The following is a 20,389-nucleotide window of genomic DNA, read 5'->3' as shown; positions in this document are numbered from 1 at the left end:
ACTAAATAATTTTTTTTATTTCTCGAAAACTATGTTAATAAACAAACAAACGAATAAAATGAAGGCAGAAATAAAAATATCCAGTCCTGCAAGATATACATAAGCTGAGTTTCACTGGCTTTTGCTGGATAATTTATAAAATCCTAAATGATAAGAATCTTATCAATAAAAAAAGAATTCAACTAAGGCGACTGAGAAGAATTAGCATTGATTAAAGCAAAAAATTGGGTTGCCGTCTCAGAAACACTTAATTCTGGGCTTTGAAGCATTTCTTCAGCAAAAGGAACAATATTTTCTATTGCATCACTTAATCCAACAATTTCATCGACTTTTCTAACCGATCTAATAAGAGAAATTAAAATCTCCAAACAAATTTGATTTGAATTATTATCCGCAGCCATTTTAGTTATAGAATCAAGAATAGTTGGACTACAGTCATTGACATCCTGAAGACATTCCTTAAAAACTTTCAAAGCGATATCACTTTCTTTATAGTGCATTTTTGCGATATTTTCCTGCAAATATTTAATGATATCATCTCTTGCACTGATGTACCATTGACTATTGCGTGATATAACTTCTAAAAAATTCTCATCTGGCAAAATATTTTTGGAAGACGCTACCAAAAGAGTATAAAAGAATTTAATATCTAAATCTTCATAGTTCTCAAGAACATGACACAAAGAAACCAGGACCTCTCGATTTGGCGATTCAGCAAAAGATAAAAGGTCCAAAAATGAAAAATCTATTGCCGACATATCTTTTTTAAGTATTAAATCGACCAAGTCAAGGGCTTTTGAAATGTTTTGCGGTGTGGAATTTAAGCATGATTTGATGATTTCTAGAATTTGATTTGAATATAACCGAAAATCAAAGGAATCCGAGCGTATTATGTTGCCTATTATTAATAAAGTTTTGTATGAAATGGGATTTTGCAAAGCAAAATCAAATATATTGCTCTGTATTAGAAAATTTATTACAAAATCGCTTTTTTGTGACAAATTATAAAATATTGATAGTGCATTTATTCTTAGAGGCCCATACAATGAACAAAATGAAAACAATAATGCTAATGTTTCATTATCTTCCAATGATTCCATATCGATTTGAGCCGAATTTACAAAAATATCAATTAAAATTAGTATCTGAAGCTGTATCGATCTTGATCTATCATTTTGAAGGATTAATATCCAATCATTCATTGAAATATAAGGGATAAATTCTTGAAGATTTTGCATTAGAGTCGATTTGTTATCAATTAACGATTGTAAAGCGGAATCCAGATCATCATTATCAGGTTTGATTGATTGTAATAGTGAAGCGAAATTCATTATGAATCAAAAAAGTAAAAACAAATCAAAAAAATGAAAGAATCAGAGTTAATTTTTAATACAAAACAATTAGAATAATATATCTATAAATAATGTCAGGAATTTAAATTTGAACTGACGAAATGATTGATTTGATTTTATCTCAACAACAAACTTTATAATTCTTATGAACTAATAGGAAATATTATTGTTTTATCAGAGTTCCATCTAACTTATCAAGTTAGAAGTTGAAATGAAGCATATATAAGGAGTTCTTTCGTTGATAATTTAGTAAGGGGAAAAAACGAACCTTTCAAAATGTCAGCTTGATGTTGTCCAGAACGAAAGGCTTAATTAGCTTTGTATCAATGCTCATTATCCTTGCCACACTTGCAATTAAACCTTTATTTGCTCGTATACGTATAGATTTATTTGAAGTTCGTCGATTTGCATATATTAAATATCGCTACGGCCTCTATACAAAATTTTACTCCTACGAAACTATTTTGACTTTAGATAACAAGTCAACAACGTATGAACCAAACCATTTATTATTATATGGAGAAAATACAAAAATAAATCGTAATAACAAAGCAGCATTTACATCAAATTCTGATGACATGAACCAGTTAAAGCGTCATACAGGTAAGATTGTTAGATTTAAAGGTGTTTATGTCTCAGGTATTAATACAATTGTAGACAGATACGGCGTTCTCATGAAAAAGAAGGATAGAAATCACTACTACAGATATGGCGCCTGTCATGGCCCAGTTCTTAACCATTATACAGATGTAATTGGAATTGGCTTTGTTGAAATCGATGTTTACGGCCATTTCATCATGGATGTCATGTCTCCAATGCTTTGTATACCATTGGATATCAGAAAACGATCCGTTGTCGTACTTACTCCCGGAAGTATGAAATATTCTCATCTTCTACGAATAATTGGCATTGAAGGACCAATTATTGCACTAGAACGCGACCAATACGTATTCGCCACCAACCTCTACACGTGCTGGGACCCTCGTGCACATGGTGGATGGTCAGGACCTCCTTTATATCGATTATCAAGAGTATTTCAAGAACATTGCAATGTTACAAACGCTGTTCCTAAGTATGTAGGTTTCCACAAACGCACCGACGGCAGAAGAATTGTCTCAAACATTTTTGATATCATGGAAATCGCGAAGACGAAATATCCCAAAGAAGAAATCATAAAAATTCCAGATTCATTTGATTCCTTTGAAGCAGCCGGAAAATTCTGGTCCGAACTAAAAATTGTTGTTAGTGCAGCAGGCAGTAACTTAATGAACGTAATGTTCATGCGCCCAGAACAATGTGTGATACAGAATGGTTGTTCTGACCTGTTCAATTACGCAATAACTTTGGAAATATATGTTTTCCAACAGTTCCAAATCATATTGACAAGTCCAAAGATGCGCCACTACGTATGGGAAAGCGGCGTTGTTAATCAGACTGAAGCTTTGGAAGCACTTGATATAGCTTTCTACGCAATTAAGAATAAGAAATTCCCTCATATCGATGTATTCCATTATTTAAGATAATAGAGTTATAGATTATTTTGTTATTTTTTCTAATAAAATGTTTATAATACAAAGATTGATTATATTCGCATGTAAAGTTTCTTCCATTTTCATCATTTGATTAGAGTAGTAGGATAGGATGGGTTTTGTGACTTTTTTTGTAAACGTAAGAATTCATACAATATCGAGCGATTTTGTATCATTTTTTTTAACATATGAAGTAAAAAATGTATGATTCTGACGGTTTTTATTCTTACGTTTTTGAATAAATCAAGATTTAAAAAATTTTCAAAATTGTAAGACATTTACACTCAGCCCATACATAATGAAATAAAAAATATATTTATTTATAAATCATTAAAAAATTAACATTATTTTTAAAATAATTTATTTCATCTTTTATAAAAGAAGCTATATATATAGATGATGTCAGATATTCCGCGATTAATTAAACATTGTTTAAATCCTGAATGGAATCAATGGAGTCATAATCAAAGAAATTAAAAATTCATGTCTTACATTTTTGAATAATTTATTTTTTATTTTGTATGAAATGAGCGTCAAAACTAACAACGTTAAAAAATTAGGATTCACAAACGAGGAAATAAAGGATATATTAGAGGAGGCGGGTTATGAAGTTAATAAATATTATTTAAGAAATTGTCAAAAATTTGCCGAGTTATTAAATGATTTAGATTATGATGGAAAATGAATAAAGATGATGTTATAAATTTCTTATATCCTACATCTGAAGAAGAAAAACCTAAAGAACCTGATGTTTTCCCTGAATATTATGAAGAACGAATTAAAGATGATGAATACAATGAAATTGAAAGACTGGAAAAAATAAGAGATGAAATAGATGAAAAAATTAAGGAATTAAGAGAAGTTGAAAAATATAATGAAAATGAAGTAGAGGGTTTAATGAATATCCCAGCTTCAGAATCAGAAGTTCAGAAATCTCATGAAGAAAGATATAAAAATTATGTCTCAGAATCAACACAAAATTTATTAGATGGTGAAATAGACGAAACACTTTCAGAAGAAGGTACTAAATTTATTCGTAAACATAAGTTACAATTTATTGATAATGAAGAATACCCCTGTATCTTACTTTCACCACCTTTAGATTCCGAAAATTCAAAAAAGCTCTTAAAAACGTGACATATGCAACTAATACGATTAAGAAAGAAGATCATGATATTTACACAAATTATTATTTAAATAAATGCACGGGTGTTGATAAAGTTTTTGAATTATTAGATAAAATATCAAAAGAAACCATTGGAACCTATAAAATTTTGTGTGATTGTGGTTTCATTATTGAAGATACCAATAATGTTTCATATGAAAGAACAGCACCGAAGGAAGACGAAGTTGAAATGTCTATACCATTCGTTATTAAGAATATAAAAGATATGAAAACGTATAAGCATTATATTTATTCATTTATTTCAGAAAAAATGGAAGCAACCCATAAAACATCTTCTCATCATTTTATAGCTATTCATACATTCCTTTTCAAAGTTGTGAAATTAAATAAGACAGGAATTAGATTTAATGTATCAGGGTACGTATTCTTGAGTAAATTAAAATGTATCCGTCACGTTGCAGATGATAAAAATTTATGTGTTCTTAATTCATTTTACGGACTTTAAAAAATAAACTTTATTTTTATTTATTTTTTAATTTTTTATTCTTACATAAATGAACAAAAACGGAACAGCTAAAATGAATGATAATCAAATTAGAGCAGAAGGTAAAAGGTTATTTAAACGCTTCTATAACATTCCTGATGGTGTTAATCCTAAAACTCGTAGAAGCTATTTAAATGAAGCAATAGATGCATATGAAGGGTTTGACATTTCATCAGAAAGTGAGAGATTAGCGAGAATGTTAAATGTTAATATTGATTTCTATTATTGTGATCCTCAACCAGAAGACGTGGACATAAATAAGGTAGACTTTCCATTAGTGGAATCAATAATGATAGATCCAGAATTTGAAACAGTAAATATTTTATTAACACAGAGTCCATGTGGAAAACTTCACGCTGACAGAATAACAGACGTTGACGCACTCACCGGCTATAAAGTTTGTCCATATTGTAAAGAAGAAGTTTATTCTATCCGTGATGATCCAGAAAGGAAAAACCAAAGAAGATTTTTAAAGCATTGTGAGAAATGTAAAGAAAATAATGGAAGATTAATTCAAGACGTTCAATTGCAAAAGACCCAGCAACCATATGCACCACATATTACGAAACAGAAGATATATCAGTGGTTATTAGCTCACAATTTGCAGAAATATTATAAACCGACAAGATATTATATTACTTTTGACTTTGAAACATTAGAGACTAAAGAAGAATTACAACTTTCTGAGTGTGCAACTTTGAACGCTTACTTAAAACCATTCATGGTATCATCAACGGTTAAATTAAACGATAAAACATATACGAGGAATTTTTGCTTAACTTCGAGTGATTCTTTTATTTCTGATTGGATTGAGTTTTTATTTTCAACCTGTTCATTAGTTGCTAAATCAAATATTGAACAATATGAAGAATTATTGAAGTCGCAAACGGCGGGGACTTTGTCCCATACATTAAATGAAAAAGAAGGAAGCATTTAAAGAACTTCTAGATGAGGAATTCAATAAAGTGAATATCATAGGTTTTAATTCGGGAAAGTTTGATTTAAATTTAATTCTTCGTGATTTAAACACTGCAAAATGGAAAATAAAATCAATGCTGGGTTCATCTTCTCAATTTAAGCAAGTCATTGTAAAGAAAACAAACGTTCCATATGAATTAAGATTTATTGACATCAGAAATTATATAGCGGGTGGGACATTAGACCAATTCACTCAAGATTTCGGAAACAATAAATCACGTGTTAAATCCTTTTTCCCTTATCAATTCATCACATGGGAAAATTACGAAGAAGAATTATATAAAGAGGAACCATTCACGAAAGATTCATTTTATTCAGTTTATAGTTATTTGGAATCATCATTTATTCATTAATTGATGGGAAAAATCTTGAATCATTTTTAGTTTATTTCGATCAAACTAATGATATAGGGTGTCCAAAGGTGCGTTTAGCACAGCGCTCTATATGAGACTATTAAAGGAGATATATGCTGATTATAAATATATAATAAAAAATATGAATATATGTATATGATGAGTATGTTGTATTTTGGCGCCATGCCGGGATATAAAATGAATTTTGAGACAAGAGGCGGTTTCGCGGGAAATTTTGGCGGGATTTTTTTCATTTTTTTAATGAATCATAAAGAAAACATCCTCGCTCTTGCAAAAAAATGCAAAGACTGTAAAAAATCTACGAGACATTGGTAAAATGCTTCGGTATGGATGCTCCTAGCTATTCCACTGTAACGTATCATGTTAGGATGTATCACTTCATGAACAAAAAGGCGCCCATCATAAAAATTGACAAAAAATCGCCGATCAAAGAAAAATCAAAGCAATTCTTCAAGCGCTAGATGAAGACCCAAGAGCATCACTCAGAAGGATAGAGGAGATGACAAAAGATACCACGTACAACAGTCAGTTATTATCTGCACAATTATTTGAACTACAAACTAGCGTATACACGTTGGGTTCCGCACAACCTTAATTCAGTTCAAAAAAATCTAGAGTCCAATCTTCGAAAGAGCTCCTCTCTATATTGGGTGCGTATCAATCCAAGAAGTTTCGCTTTTTAGTAACAGGGGACGAGTCTTGGTTTCAATATGCAACAGAAGCCAAAATCATGTGGATCCCGAAGGATGAAAATCCGCAAACATTCCCGAAGAAAAAAATTGACACACCAATGATGATGTTGTCGGTTTTTTGGGGCGTGAATGGCATCATCGCAATTGATATTCTTCAAAAACCTAATACGATGAATGCTCAGTATCTAATTGACAATGTTCTTACTCAAATTATCAATTCTGATGAGTTTGAGAAATCCAAACAACAAAAACAAAAGTTTGCAATTCATTTTGATAATTCAAGAGTTCACAAAAGTCATAAGGTAATGAATTACTTGGTGGAAAACAATGTCAAAGTTGTTCCAAACCCAATTTATTCACCTGATATTGCACCCTCTGACTTTTATTTATTCGGCACGCTAAAAAAGAGAGCTGAAGGACGCGAATTCGCGAGTCCAGATGATCTTGAAAATTTTGTAAGAGAGCAATTTGAGCAATTTTCTCATGATGATTTAAAGCGTGTCTTTCAAGCCCGGATCGATCGCTGCGAATGCGTGATTGAATCCAATGGTGATTATATTTAAATAAACTTTATATATATGTAACTTGTTTATTTCTATTCGTAGTATTCAGGTTTGTGCTAAACACACCTTTGGACACCCTATATTATTGCAATAAAGATGTTGAAATTATGATTGACCCAATCGATAAAATTATTGAAGAAACATTTGTTTATAAAATTGACACGCTTCATAATCTTTCTTTATCATCGAATGCTTCAATGATTCGTTACGCTTTAGCATATAAAGACTTTAATCCTAATGAAAAATATCCTGAGGAAGAGATAGAATCAAGTTTTGAATTAACGAAAAAGTATTGGAAATATAAAATTGAATCATATAAGAAACAAGATGAAAAAGCAGAAAGAGATACTAAAAATAATGTTTCAATGGATGATTTTCAATACTATCACGATTTAATCCTTTCATCTAAATGCAAAATGTGTGGTAAAGCGTTTACATATGCAAATAAACCAACATTGGATAGAATCGATAATGAAAAACCACATACCAAAGAAAATTGTCAGTTAATGTGTTGTTATTGCAATGTCGTAAAATCAAATAAAGATGAAGATGTTCAACGTTTAAGAATCAATTTAAGAAATTATGCATTAAAAAATAATTTACCAATGACTTTAGATTCAGTTGAAGCTTATCACATTCTCCGTAATGGAATTACTGGTGGTTTATCAAATGTTCAACATAGAGTAAATCTTAAAGGAATCACGCACATTAATAAACTTGCATATAATCCAGAAACTAAAACTGTATCAAATGAGGACACCACCAACATTATGACTCATTTCGTTGGTGTTGATTTTAATTCATTATATCCTTCATCATTTTCATCTAATCCTCATGATTTCATTCAATATACTGACCATAAAATGTATATGCCGGGAAGATTGAATGGTGTTATCATTTGTGATACAGCAACAAAGAAAGCAAAAGCACTGGGAATAATTAAGAAGAAAAATACTTTATTCGTGGCTGAAGTAAAGGGTCACATTGATGAAAAATACATTAATGATTACATAAACTTTTTACCGATAATAAGAAACTTAGATATTATCACAGATGAAAAAACAATTGGCAGTTTTATGTATAATTACATGAAATCAAACAATCTACCGGTTGACCAGAAACAGAGGAAATTAACTCAGTTAGCATCAACATACAACCAATATCAACCATTTTCTTCTTATTATCTTTGGTATCTAATAGACAGATTTCATTTTATCATCGATGATATTCAATCAATTTTAACATTTACGAAAAACACTTGTTTTAATGAATTTGCGAACGAATTTATGAACGAAAGACAAAAGGCTGAATTAGAAGGAAATAAAGGAAAAAGTTTATTTTGCAAGATTTCACTTAATGGATCATATGGTTACGATGCAATGAATACACAAAATTACGCAAAGACTAAAATAATGAATGCACAGAAGGCACGCGTTGCATGTATGTCAAATAAGTTTAAAAACATAAGAGAAATAGGAGAGGATACGTATCAAGTGATGCTCAAAGATAGATTTTATAGATGTGATACATGTTTACAAGAGGCATTCTTCACTTTAGATAATGCTAAATACTGGTATTTGGTTTTCATTTATGATTTTATGTATAAATGCATGGATGTTAATCGTTTTCATTTCATTGAAGGTGATACTGATTCATCTTATTGGGCTATTGCTGGCGATCCAAGTCTTCCTAACACTCAAGCATTTCAAGCAATTGTAACCGATAAAAAATTTTATGATAAAAACATTTTCAAATTCGCACCATTTGATTTCTTCTGTTTTGATGAGAAATTTAAACCTAAATTAAAGAATAAAGCTGAAGAAAAAGCACATGAGAAGAAGTTATTGGGTTTAGCAATTGAGAAACAAGGTGATAACATGGTTGCTTTATATCCTAAGTGTTATACATCATTCAACGGTTCAATTGATGGAAGTGATTTTAAAAAGATTGCACAAAAAATGAAAGGTGTTAGTTTACGACAAAATAAACAATTAACACCTAAAAATTATTTGGATATAATAAATGATAAAGTGATATTTGATGGTCAGAATATTAATTTACAACTTAAAAACGGGTCAATGACTCGCTTAACAATCGGTAAGACTGCATTAACAGGAGCACACACTAAGGCTGTATGTTGTGAAAATGGATGTTGTATGCCATTTATTTAATATAGGGTGTCCAAAGGTGTGTTTAGCACAAACCTGAATACTGCGAATAGAAATAAACAAGTTACATATATATAAAGTTTATTTAAATATAATCACCATTGGATTCAATCACGCATTCGCAGCGATCGATCCGGGCTTGAAAGACACGCTTTAAATCATCATGAGAAAATTGCTCAAATTGCTCTCTTACAAAATTTTCAAGATCATCTGGACTCGCGAATTCGCGTCCTTCAGCTCTCTTTTTTAGCGTGCCGAATAAATAAAAGTCAGAGGGTGCAATATCAGGTGAATAAATTGGGTTTGGAACAACTTTGACATTGTTTTCCACCAAGTAATTCATTACCTTATGACTTTTGTGAACTCTTGAATTATCAAAATGAATTGCAAACTTTTGTTTTTGTTGTTTGGATTTCTCAAACTCATCAGAATTGATAATTTGAGTAAAAACATTGTCAATTAGATACTGAGCATTCATCGTATTAGGTTTTTGAAGAATATCAATTGCGATGATGCCATTCACGCCCCAAAAAACCGACAACATCATCATTGGTGTGTCAATTTTTTTCTTCGGGAATGTTTGCGGATTTTCATCCTTCGGGATCCACATGATTTTGGCTTCTGTTGCATATTGAAACCAAGACTCGTCCCCTGTTACTAAAAAGCGAAACTTCTTGGATTGATACGCACCCAATATAGAGAGGAGCTCTTTCGAAGATTGGACTCTAGATTTTTTTGAACTGAATTAAGGTTGTGCGGAACCCAACGTGTATACGCTAGTTTGTAGTTCAAATAATTGTGCAGATAATAACTGACTGTTGTACGTGGTATCTTTGTCATCTCCTCTATCCTTCTGAGTGATGCTCTTGGGTCTTCATCTAGCGCTTGAAGAATTGCTTTGATTTTTCTTTGATCCGGCGATTTTTTGTCAATTTTTATGATGGGCGCCTTTTTGTTCATGAAGTGATACATCCTAACATGATACGTTACAGTGGAATAGCTAGGAGCATCCATACCGAAGCATTTTACCAATGTCTCGTAGATTTTTTACAGTCTTTGCATTTTTTTGCAAGAGCGAGGATGTTTTCTTTATGATTCATTAAAAAAATGAAAAAAATCCCGCCAAAATTTCCCGCGAAACCGCCTCTTGTCTCAAAATTCATTTTATATCCCGGCATGGCGCCAAAATACAACATACTCATCATATACATATATTCATATTTTTTATTATATATTTATAATCAGCATATATCTCCTTTAATAGTCTCATATAGAGCGCTGTGCTAAACGCACCTTTGGACACCCTATACAATTTAAAATTTTATTTTTAATAAAATGCCACAGAAGAGACAAAAGGAACCGTTAATGATGCGATTCAATATGTAAATAATGGTTTTGATACTATGATTCAAAGAGGTGGGCACCCTTAAACATTTATTTTATTTTTATATAAATGGATAACACAGATTTAGAAAATTTAATTGATGATTTAGTACTTTATCAAAATTTTCTTACTTATTATGAATTAAAATCATATCTCCAAAAACATAATAACAATATAACGGGTGATGATATGGATTATTATTATCCGTATTATAAAAATGAAATTTTGAAATATCATGATAAAATAATTTCTAAAATTAAAGACAAAATTAAAAATAATGAATATACAAAGGGAAAAACTAAATCACAACTTAAACAGTTGAAAGATTTCAAAAATAAAGTATTAACAGAAGAAGATATTGATGAATTATATAAATTATATAATCCTGAGCCGCAAAAGCCAAAGGAACAAAAACAAAAGGTGCAAAACGCCCAGGTCCTTCAGACCATAAATGATGCACAAGCTTTAATTTATGACTCATTAGTTAAACCATATTCAGCCCGACTTTTAAATGAAGATCAACTTTTGGAATTCATCCTTCAACATAAACTCGAAGCGGGAAAGTATATCAAACCTTTATATACAGTATATTTAAAACAAATGAATAGAATACATCCAGAATTAATGAAGGGAGGAATGAAATCCAAAACTTCATCATCCAAAATCAAAGCAGATAAAATTAAACCACTTACAACACCAAAACCTCCAACGACAGTACCTCCTCCTCCTTCAGTTAATCCTTCATCATTCACTTTATTATATCCATTTCAAACATTAAAGAAGCAAAAAGATTTTAAAAAGGATTTCAAGATATTAAATAAACCAATTGACCCGAAAATTCAACCGTTAAAGGAAAAATTTAGTCGCCCTTCATTTGCTCCATATCCATATTCATATGAAATCGATCATCTGGAATATTCAAAAGGAAACGTTACTTATTTATTCGCCATTAACATTAACACCAGATATTTATATTGCATTCCAGTGAAAGGGAAAACAGAACAGGAAACAAGAAGAGCTATACAATACTTACTAGATCATGAAAGAGTAGATAATATAAGGGGTGATGGTGATAAAGGATTTCAGGCAGCTATGGCTCATTATTTCCCACAAATTAATTTTTTCTTTTCATCCTCTCCATATACGTTTCATAATAAAATAGTTGATGCGGTAATGAGAACTCTTAGAGATGCGTTAGGGGTTAACGGCCAGATATACTGGGATGGAAATCATGACTCCGTCATACAGCAGTTAGTATATTATTACAATAATACATGGCATAGAACTATAAACATGAAACCAGTGGAAATGAAAAATGATATTTCAAAAGAATGGGGATATATTAGAAAGCAAATGGAAAGGTTAAATGATGTTAAACGTGAACAAATTAATTCAGGGCTCATGAATTTTAAACAAGGGGATAAAGTTTTGATTCATCTCGATTATGGAAAAACTGATAAATCAATGACAAAAAGAAGACGAAGATTTGACACAATAGCTGAATTTGTTAGATATATTAACGGTAATGTATTAGTTGAGGTTAACAATAAATTAACAGAAATTCCGATTTATTTTATTACTCCATTATATTTAAATAATATTTAATTTTTTTATTTCGTAAGAAATGAGTGACAACAAAGCATCCAAGAGTCCTGATTCAATTAAGATTCAGAGTCCAGACGATGAATATAAAAAGAAACTAAACAGAATTAAATCAAAAATATGCTATTACAAAAAGAAGCCGCAATGCGGCGGGGCTGATGCCCATAAAACTAAAGTAATTGAAAACGATAAAGAGAGGAAAGAAATAATCGAAAAATTAGAAACTTACCGTTCAATCCTTAAACTGAGTGAAGCAAAAATAAAAGAATTTAATAGAATAAATAAATTGATTGGAAGAGATGAATTTAATAAAGATGAATTTTTAAACTCAATCCAAATTTAATTTTTTCAGTGCTACCATGTTACCATGTGCTACCATGTCAATTAACTTCTCTTAAAAATGATGACAACATGACATTTTGACAACATAAATAAAAAATTCTTATTTAATTCAGTATTAACGTATTCCTTATCTGCTTTCTTCTCTAACTCACTATCCACATATTCCTTATCCACCTTCTTCATTATGTCGTTTAGGAAACCTTCTATGAATTCCTCATTTAAATTAAATCTTCCAATCTTCAAAACTTTAGGAAATGCATTTAATGCGTAATATCTCTGTTCTTCTGGTGGAATTGATGTTATATCATCCGTTATTCCTTTAATTTTAGAATTCATAAATAAAATTTCTTTTATATTTGATATCACTGCACCACCTTTGCAAACGAATTCGAAGCGGTCATTTTTCAATACTATCTCCAAATCTCCATATTTCAACCTTTGCGTTTGTTCTGCCGTCTTTGAATTATATGCATATATGGCGTATGTAATGGTCTGAAGGACCTGGGCGCTTTGCGCCTTAAGTTGTTGTGGTTGCTGTTGTTTAATCATTTATTATGATTTAAAAATAAATATTTAATCCGTTATCTCATCAGCTATTTTCTCTATTTGAAATTGCCATAATATTTCATTCATAAATTCTAAATCACAATCAAATAGGTCAGTTATTCTAAATTTAATATTTGATAAATCTTTTGAATGAAGAATAAATGAATTCCCGGATAATTGAAACGGATATGATAAAGAAAATGTGTTTAAGTTGATGGATAAAATGTTTTGTATTGATGGGTAAGAGTTAGGGTCTAATGTTTGATGTGAAAATCTCATTGGGGTATTAACTTTATCACATTTGATTAAAATGAAATTGGAACCAGTGTCAGAATACAAAACATCCCCAACATCTTTTTCAAAATTTAATATCCCCAACAATGAACGAAGATGAGGAGTACAAAATTTAATTTTCAGCGGGAATTTAATAAGGTTATTTATTTCATCAAGTTCAAAAAGTTTATCAGGTTTTGATTTAAAATTTTCTTCATACCATACGATAAATGATTCATTTAAATAACTTAAAATCATGTTAATATCCCATTTCGCTATCACATTATTTATATACATATCATACGTTTTTTCAAGGTCATCTTTAATAAATGATATATAATCTGAAGGGTCTAAAAGAATGGGATTAAATTTACCACTCACAGAAACGAGAGTAACATTATAAATTCCGCTAACTGTTAAATTTAATTCACAGCTATTATTCGAAATAATATTGATAATTGACATTTTTATTACGATTAAAAATATGGTAAAGCGTTATTTTCCAGTGATAAATAAAACTAGAATAAGATTACCTCAAGAATTCATAAATTCAACGAATAAGAAATTCATTCATGTTATAAATTTTAGTGTTTTCAGAAAATATGAGTCAGTGTCATATTCATCAACAGGTTATATTTCACTTCATTCAAATTTAGTTCAATCAAACCCATATAATGACCATTTCATAAGATTTTCAGATGGTATTAAAAATGTAATTGATAGATTAAAATATGAACAGATTGACAATATCGAATTTTTGGAATTTTGGTTTAAATATCCCGATGGAAAAAAGATTGAAGTTAAAGATAAAGCAGATACTATAACAAAAACAATTACAATGACCGATCCGGATAGTGGGGAACAAAAAGAAATAAAACAAACGATAGAAACTGGTGAAAGGTCAATTATTATTGATTATGATTCAAAGGATTATTATTCGATAATGTTAATGCTTGAATATTAAATAGCCTTAACAAAGAATTTTTCAAGTGATATTTTATATTCATCAACTATTTTATTATAAATATCATTATATGTTAAATGAAGTTCAGTTGTTGTTCCGTTCTTTGATATCTTAATTGTGCTAATATCCTTTATAGGATTTATTTTTGCAACTGTTCCGCAGCATGAAACCTCATCATCTATGAAAAATTGAATCTTAACGTCTGAATCTTGAACATCACAAAGAATGGCGATAATGTGAATTAATGATTCATAAGGTAAAATAATTAAATCGGATTGATCAATTAAATTTATTATTGAATCATACTTATTAATTATTATATCACGGTAAATTTTCATTAATTCAGAATTAATGTCTATTTTATATGGGTTCTCGATGTTTGATGAAAGAGGCGGGGGGTATGTTGGATAAGTGGGAATTTCAACAGGTTCTTTACCGGGTTCAGATAAAATGATTGGGTCTCCATCTTCTTTATTTTGCTCCTCCTCCTCCTTTTTCGGTAAGTCACGAGTTAATAAATTTGGTTGAGTTGCTGACCTTGTTAATTCGGGGCTAACATTAACTTTAACATTTTGAATAATTCGTGATTTATCATCATTTACGTTATAACCAACCATAATCTCTGCTTTTGCGTTAGTGTTCTTTTGACTAGTGAAACGTCTTCTCATTTATAATCGAATAAAAAAATATATTTAAACTTTTATTTTGCTGGAACTTTTGAATCTATTATTCCCTGTATTTGTTCATGAAGTTGATTTTTAGCTGTTTCATCGTAATTAATAGACCTAATATATTCATTAATTGCATTCTTATAATCATCTGATTTCTCAAATTTTCTTTTATCTGATTCCTTAACTAAATCATAAGTTAAACCTCGTTGCTGATATAATGGTTTCTTAATTAAATCTTTGAATGCTTGAGATAAAGCACCTGATGCAATTCTTGCTACTATAATTGGTTGGAATTGCTGTTTAAGTTCATCTTTAACATTTGCGAAAACTGGATCGAATAAAGCAACTTTAAAGAATTTCTTAGCTGAAATTTCAGGTCTAATATTTGCATATTGACCATCAAACTGGTTAGAATATCGTGGTAATCCATCCGGTCCCTCTTCAATAGCATTTAATTCTTCATTGAAATAAGAATATGGATTAGGACGGTATGAATTAATTGGACCATTTTCACCTTCTCCAATGTATTGTTTAACAGCTTTTCCATTTTCATCAAATTGCATAGGATAACGTTCATTATATGCTTTACGTTTAGGATAATCAGATATAGTTAATTTGTAACCATTTATGACTTTAATATTACCTTGACCATCAGTAACGAAAACTTCATTTATACCATCAGGTTTTCCATTTGGACCCGTAATGTCTGCTTCGTGTGCTTCCCAATTTGGACCATGACGTTTGGCATATGCTTGAGCTTCTGGTAATGTTAAAACATTTCTCATTTGTTTAACATCTTTTTGAAGACCAGCAACAATATGAACTAATTCTTTCATTCCATCAGGAACTTTCATAGTTCTATTATATGCACCCTTTTTGTTTGTCCCTTGTTTTAATGGAAACTGTAGAAGATTTACCATTTCTGTCATGTTTAATGATAAATAAAAAATAAAAATTAATTATAAAAAGTTAATCAAATTTAACACTTCCTTTATTTAAATCAACTATTATTTTTCCATGTTCACCTAATTGCTGATGTTGTGTGTAAAGTTCATTAATGCTCATTGGTAAATTCACTTGATAAAGCATAACGTTCAACTGTTGACGACTAAACCCACTGAAAATGAAAAGTGTTGATAGATTTGATTTAATGTTTGTGCTTAATGCTTTGAAATATTGAACAGCCATAAAGAATGAACACTGAATGTGTCGACATTGAGTTAATAACTGATTAAAATATGATTTCTCATTTGTTATTAGTTTTGATTTCACTGCATCATCTAGAAAAATGAGTGAATGCAAAAATTCTCTATCAAAATTTGAAATAGAAAGTGTTTCAAATAATTCATCCCGTTGTTTATCAATAATTTTATCCTCTAATCCTTGCTTCTTGATTGTATTATATAATTCTTTATACATTAAAAAGTTTTTTAAATAATCTTCTGCTTCTTCTTGTGATAAATAAATAATTGGAATTTTGATTAAATGCTTTAAAGATTCAAATGTATCATCTGAAGGTGAACCTGAACGGTTGATATAAATTAACACATGTGAATAGGGGGAAGTGTTAGCAATAATGATAATTTGTTTTAATATCGTTAATGTTTTACCTTTATTTTGTTTACCAATTGCTGCAGTGATTGAATTTAAGTAACATTCAGAATATGGAATTTTCATTAATTTTTCCTTAGATAGAGCATTTCTATTATCACTCAATGCTTCATTAATCATATCATCTACGTATGTATTATATACTCCTGCTAATTCTTCATAAGGGGTGGATGAATTTAAATCCATTTAATCAAAAATAAATTTATAATTTTAAACATTTCTATTCATCAATATTTCATCATATGAACTTCTATACTGTGGTGGTGTACCTGTTGGATGATATTTCAAACCTTCGTCCGGTGTCCATGTCCAATATGTAGTCCTAGTAAACCAAACCTGAGGAGGATTTGTCACCTTTGAACAGTAAGTGTCATTTTCACCCTGAATGATTGGATAAGCTTTCACTTGTACTGTAACTTGTGAGTTGAAAGTTTCTAATCCATCAAAGAATATACCCGCTCCATCACGTTGAACTGGAATAGTGCATAAGAATGAAGTTTGGTCTTTCCATGTTCTAGCTAATGGCGTGCCATCATCATCATTCAGTGGTCTAGTTAATGAGTCCTCGTATTCTTCTGTGCATTCATTCACTCCATCTAAATCAGAAGCTTGAAGCATACGTGTAAAGAATATGTCGCCCACTGTGGTCATCGCTTGATCGGGGAAGTTTCTGGAATCTATAGTGACCTGAAGACCTCGAAGCATTGGATTTTCTAAAACCGTTCTTTGCATTGCATTCTTCGGAAATGTTAACACAACATCTGTAACATTATGAAGGGCGTATGAGAAATCTGAGCTGATACCTTCAGGAGAGATGCAACCTCCATTTAGTGAACGAACGTCAATATGTTGAGCTGGAATCATGAATGGATCTTCCTTACTAAATAAACGTGGTATTGCTTTAACTGATTCTTCAATTAAACCGTATCCTGGTGTAATGCATTTATCCTCTAAAACTTCCATCTTTGTGCATGAAATAATAACGTCATCAACTGTTGCGTCAGCAGATGTAGCGGCTAAGCTTGTAATTAATTTGGCAGGAAGTCCGATTTGTTGGAATTTGCGATCATATTTATAAACATGATTCATAATCTTTTCATAATTTTCATCAGTTATCTTTTCATAAACGTAATTTTGTAAATCAGCAACTCTTAACGGGTCAACCTGACAAAATACTAAAGTATCCCTGAAAACATAATATTAAGAATGATATCACCAAATGATTTAGGATAATCATCGAACGCCTGAAATGCTAACAAATCATTTACCGGAATAATCATATCAAAAGTGACATCAACTTCTTCATTTGCTTTCTTGAAAACTTCTGAAGGGTCAATATATTTACCACATACCGAGTTATCATATTTTTGAACATTATTATATAACGAATGAACAAACTTTTTAACTTTCCTTTCTGATTTTGGTTTATATGTTGCAAATGCGAAAGATTCACGGGCGCAATCCATCTGAAGATAACCGGCATCACCTCTTTCGGTTTCTACTTCTAATTGTTTAAAGTTTTGATTTGATGATTTGTAACCAACGAATAAACGCATGCATTTAAAAGCGGCATCACATGTGAAAGCTTTATTTGAAACTAGAGTTGCTTTAACTTTGCGTTTAATATATGTGTCACCTAATTGGTTCACATCATGAGCTGGGTTTGTAATTCTTAAATGAGTTTGTTTATCATCAAAATATGGAGCATCAGAGTCATAGCATGAACTTTCAAGTTCTCTATAATATCTTCTACCGTCATTCTTTGCGAATATTTCATTTATCTTTTCGAATGAATGAAATACATTTCCATTAATCGGTTTAGTGTTTGGCACTAAATAGTTAGTCGTCATTTATTAATAAATAAAAAAATCAAAATTAAAAGATGGAAATGAATTTTTAATTTTAATGAAATAATCAACTATGGCTGCAGGTATATTTAAGAAACTGTGGGATAAAGTAAAAAGAGGAGCGAGTAAAGTTTGGGAAACATTGAAGAAGGGAGCAAATTGGATATTTAAGAATAAAGAAGCAATTAGTGACGTTGCTGAATCAATAACGCCAAAAGCTGCCCCAATAAGAGAAGTTTTAAATAAAGGAGAAAAAGTTTATCAAAGACTACAACCGATACTAAGATAAAAATAATTTTAAAATAATTTATTTTTCCACTATCTACCTCCTATTTTATTAAGTATTCCTTCAGCTATTCCACCAATTGCGTTACCTGCTTGTGCTCCCATCGCCGGATTACCTGCTTTAGTACCTAATACTCCACCTATGATAGTTCCTGCCGTTTTCGCTACTGGTGCCAAAAAGTTTGCAATGGGTTTAATAATCTTTTTATGAACCCAACCCGCAGCTTTCTTAATTCCATCCCATAATTTTTTAAAGAATCCTGCTGCCATTTCTGATTTAATATTAATTAAAAAAATATATTTCATCACTTATATTCTAATTTTTATTTAATGATAAATGAAACAGATTTTAAAAATAAATGAAACAGAGGAAGAAATAAATGAAAGTGAAAATGTTCAACAAAAAATAAACGTTGTTAAACCAATTACTGAAATAAAAATTTTTTCATCTGTTGAAGAATTTAATGACTATTATGCTAATAATAAAAAATTATTTGAAGAATTGACAACGTGTAAATTGAATAAAATGTTTAAAGTTGATGGATTCAAAATTTCAAAAATAAAAGGAGTGGTTAGTTTGAAATCTATTCCTCAATCAAGAATCACCTCATTAATGAAAATAGATGATTTAACAAAAAGAATAGAAGAGATTGAAGAAAGAATGAATCAAATAATTGATTTCATAAATTCAAATAATCATTAGTTTCTTAAAGTTCTATGTTGAACTCAATCTTCATTTTTAAATTGAAGTTTAACCCATTCAGGATTTAAACAATGTTTAATTAATCGCGGAATATCTGACATCATCTATATATATAGCTTCTTTTATAAAAGATAAAAAATAAATTATTTTAAAAATAATGTTAATTTTTTAATGATTTATAAATAAATATATTTTTTATTTCATTATGTATGGGCTGAGTGTAAATGTCTTACAATTTTGAAAATTTTTTAAATCTTGATTTATTCAAAAACGTAAGAATAAAAACCGTCAGAATCATACATTTTTTACTTCATATGTTAAAAAAAAGATACAAAATCGCTCGATATTGTATGAATTCTTACGTTTACAAAAAAAGTCACAAAACCCATCCTATCCTACTACTGATTAGAAATAGATTTCTTCCATTTCTTTAAATAACATCAAGACATAAATAATAATACTTTTTGTTTTATATCGTTGCTATAAGTATATTCCGATAATGTTATCGTATGATGATATAATCATCTTCTGATAATTGTAAAGTTCTCAAATTGGTCTTATCGATAATTCTGAGTTATAATTAACTATAATTGTGACAGAACATTTATCATCATTTTTAAACGATTGGCTGATGACCGATAATTGGCATCTTCAGAAAAAATGAATGTTTATTCAATTATATAATTTGTAAAAGTTTTCCTTCCATACATATTTTTTAAATTTATGATTACCTTTTGAATTGGATTATTTTTCAACAAGGAAATATGTCTAAATTTTTGGAAGAAAAAAATCGAGAGTTATGCCAAATCAAATTTTCTCATAAATACCACATAGC

At 30.2% G+C, this 20,389-nt stretch overlaps 9 protein-coding genes and 2 pseudogenes across 11 annotated transcripts, besides 3 other annotated features; 7 read left to right on the top strand and 4 right to left on the bottom strand.

Moving 5' to 3' along the window:
• Window positions 1-65: 65 nt before the first annotated feature.
• On the bottom strand, window positions 66-1,337 carry TVAGG3_0655690 (armadillo (ARM) repeat-containing protein family; the record flags this gene model as incomplete). Its single annotated transcript, XM_001306354.1, has 1 exon — window positions 183-758. One exon carries the CDS (start codon window positions 756-758, stop codon window positions 183-185), a length of 576 nt encoding a protein of 191 aa, XP_001306355.1.
• Window positions 1,338-1,448: 111 nt separating this feature from the next.
• Window positions 1,449-3,095, top strand: TVAGG3_0655680 (glycosyltransferase family; the record flags this gene model as incomplete). Its single annotated transcript, XM_001306353.1, has 1 exon — window positions 1,679-2,875. One exon carries the CDS (start codon window positions 1,679-1,681, stop codon window positions 2,873-2,875), a length of 1,197 nt encoding a protein of 398 aa, XP_001306354.1.
• A 467-nt stretch (window positions 3,096-3,562) lies between these two features.
• Window positions 3,563-4,018, top strand: TVAGG3_0655670 (uncharacterized protein; the record flags this gene model as incomplete). The annotated part of the gene is made up of 1 exon (XM_051241823.1): window positions 3,563-4,018. One exon carries the CDS (start codon window positions 3,563-3,565, stop codon window positions 4,016-4,018), a length of 456 nt encoding a protein of 151 aa, XP_051088410.1.
• Window positions 4,019-5,936: 1,918 nt separating this feature from the next.
• Window positions 5,937-7,238: a mobile genetic element.
• On the top strand, window positions 6,033-7,158 carry TVAGG3_0655660 (annotated as a pseudogene). The gene has a single exon. A coding segment is annotated over exon 1 (1,126 nt).
• Window positions 7,239-7,523: 285 nt separating the features above from the next.
• On the top strand, window positions 7,524-7,951 carry TVAGG3_0655640 (DNA/RNA polymerase superfamily; the record flags this gene model as incomplete). The annotated part of the gene is made up of 1 exon (XM_051241822.1): window positions 7,524-7,951. A coding segment is annotated over one exon (428 nt), but the record flags the coding sequence as incomplete, so codon positions are not given.
• Window positions 7,952-8,444: 493 nt separating this feature from the next.
• On the top strand, window positions 8,445-9,329 carry TVAGG3_0655630 (DNA/RNA polymerase superfamily; the record flags this gene model as incomplete). Its single annotated transcript, XM_051241821.1, has 1 exon — window positions 8,445-9,329. One exon carries the CDS (start codon window positions 8,445-8,447, stop codon window positions 9,327-9,329), a length of 885 nt encoding a protein of 294 aa, XP_051088408.1.
• A 2-nt stretch (window positions 9,330-9,331) lies between these two features.
• Window positions 9,332-10,633: a mobile genetic element.
• Window positions 9,412-10,537, bottom strand: TVAGG3_0655610 (annotated as a pseudogene). Its single transcript has one exon. A coding segment is annotated over exon 1 (1,126 nt).
• A 944-nt stretch (window positions 10,634-11,577) lies between the features above and the next one.
• Window positions 11,578-16,779: a mobile genetic element.
• On the top strand, window positions 12,335-12,655 carry TVAGG3_0655590 (uncharacterized protein; the record flags this gene model as incomplete). Its single annotated transcript, XM_001295885.1, has 1 exon — window positions 12,335-12,655. The coding sequence occupies one exon, from the start codon at window positions 12,335-12,337 to the stop codon at window positions 12,653-12,655; it is 321 nt and encodes a 106-aa protein (XP_001295886.1).
• Window positions 12,697-13,203, bottom strand: TVAGG3_0655580 (uncharacterized protein; the record flags this gene model as incomplete). Its single annotated transcript, XM_051241820.1, has 1 exon — window positions 12,697-13,203. The coding sequence occupies one exon, from the start codon at window positions 13,201-13,203 to the stop codon at window positions 12,697-12,699; it is 507 nt and encodes a 168-aa protein (XP_051088407.1).
• Window positions 15,138-15,671, bottom strand: TVAGG3_0655570 (uncharacterized protein; the record flags this gene model as incomplete). Its single annotated transcript, XM_051241819.1, has 1 exon — window positions 15,138-15,671. The coding sequence occupies one exon, from the start codon at window positions 15,669-15,671 to the stop codon at window positions 15,138-15,140; it is 534 nt and encodes a 177-aa protein (XP_051088406.1).
• Window positions 16,780-18,639: 1,860 nt separating the features above from the next.
• On the top strand, window positions 18,640-18,855 carry TVAGG3_0655550 (uncharacterized protein; the record flags this gene model as incomplete). Its single annotated transcript, XM_051241818.1, has 1 exon — window positions 18,640-18,855. The coding sequence occupies one exon, from the start codon at window positions 18,640-18,642 to the stop codon at window positions 18,853-18,855; it is 216 nt and encodes a 71-aa protein (XP_051088405.1).
• Window positions 18,856-20,389: the final 1,534 nt, after the last annotated feature.

The sequence above is a fragment of the Trichomonas vaginalis genome, chromosome III, assembly GCF_026262505.1.
Source record: "Trichomonas vaginalis G3 chromosome III, whole genome shotgun sequence".
Lineage (NCBI taxonomy): Eukaryota > Parabasalia > Trichomonadida > Trichomonadidae > Trichomonas > Trichomonas vaginalis.
Note: the sequence above shows the minus strand (reverse complement) of the source record. Positions and strands in the feature narration are given on the sequence as shown.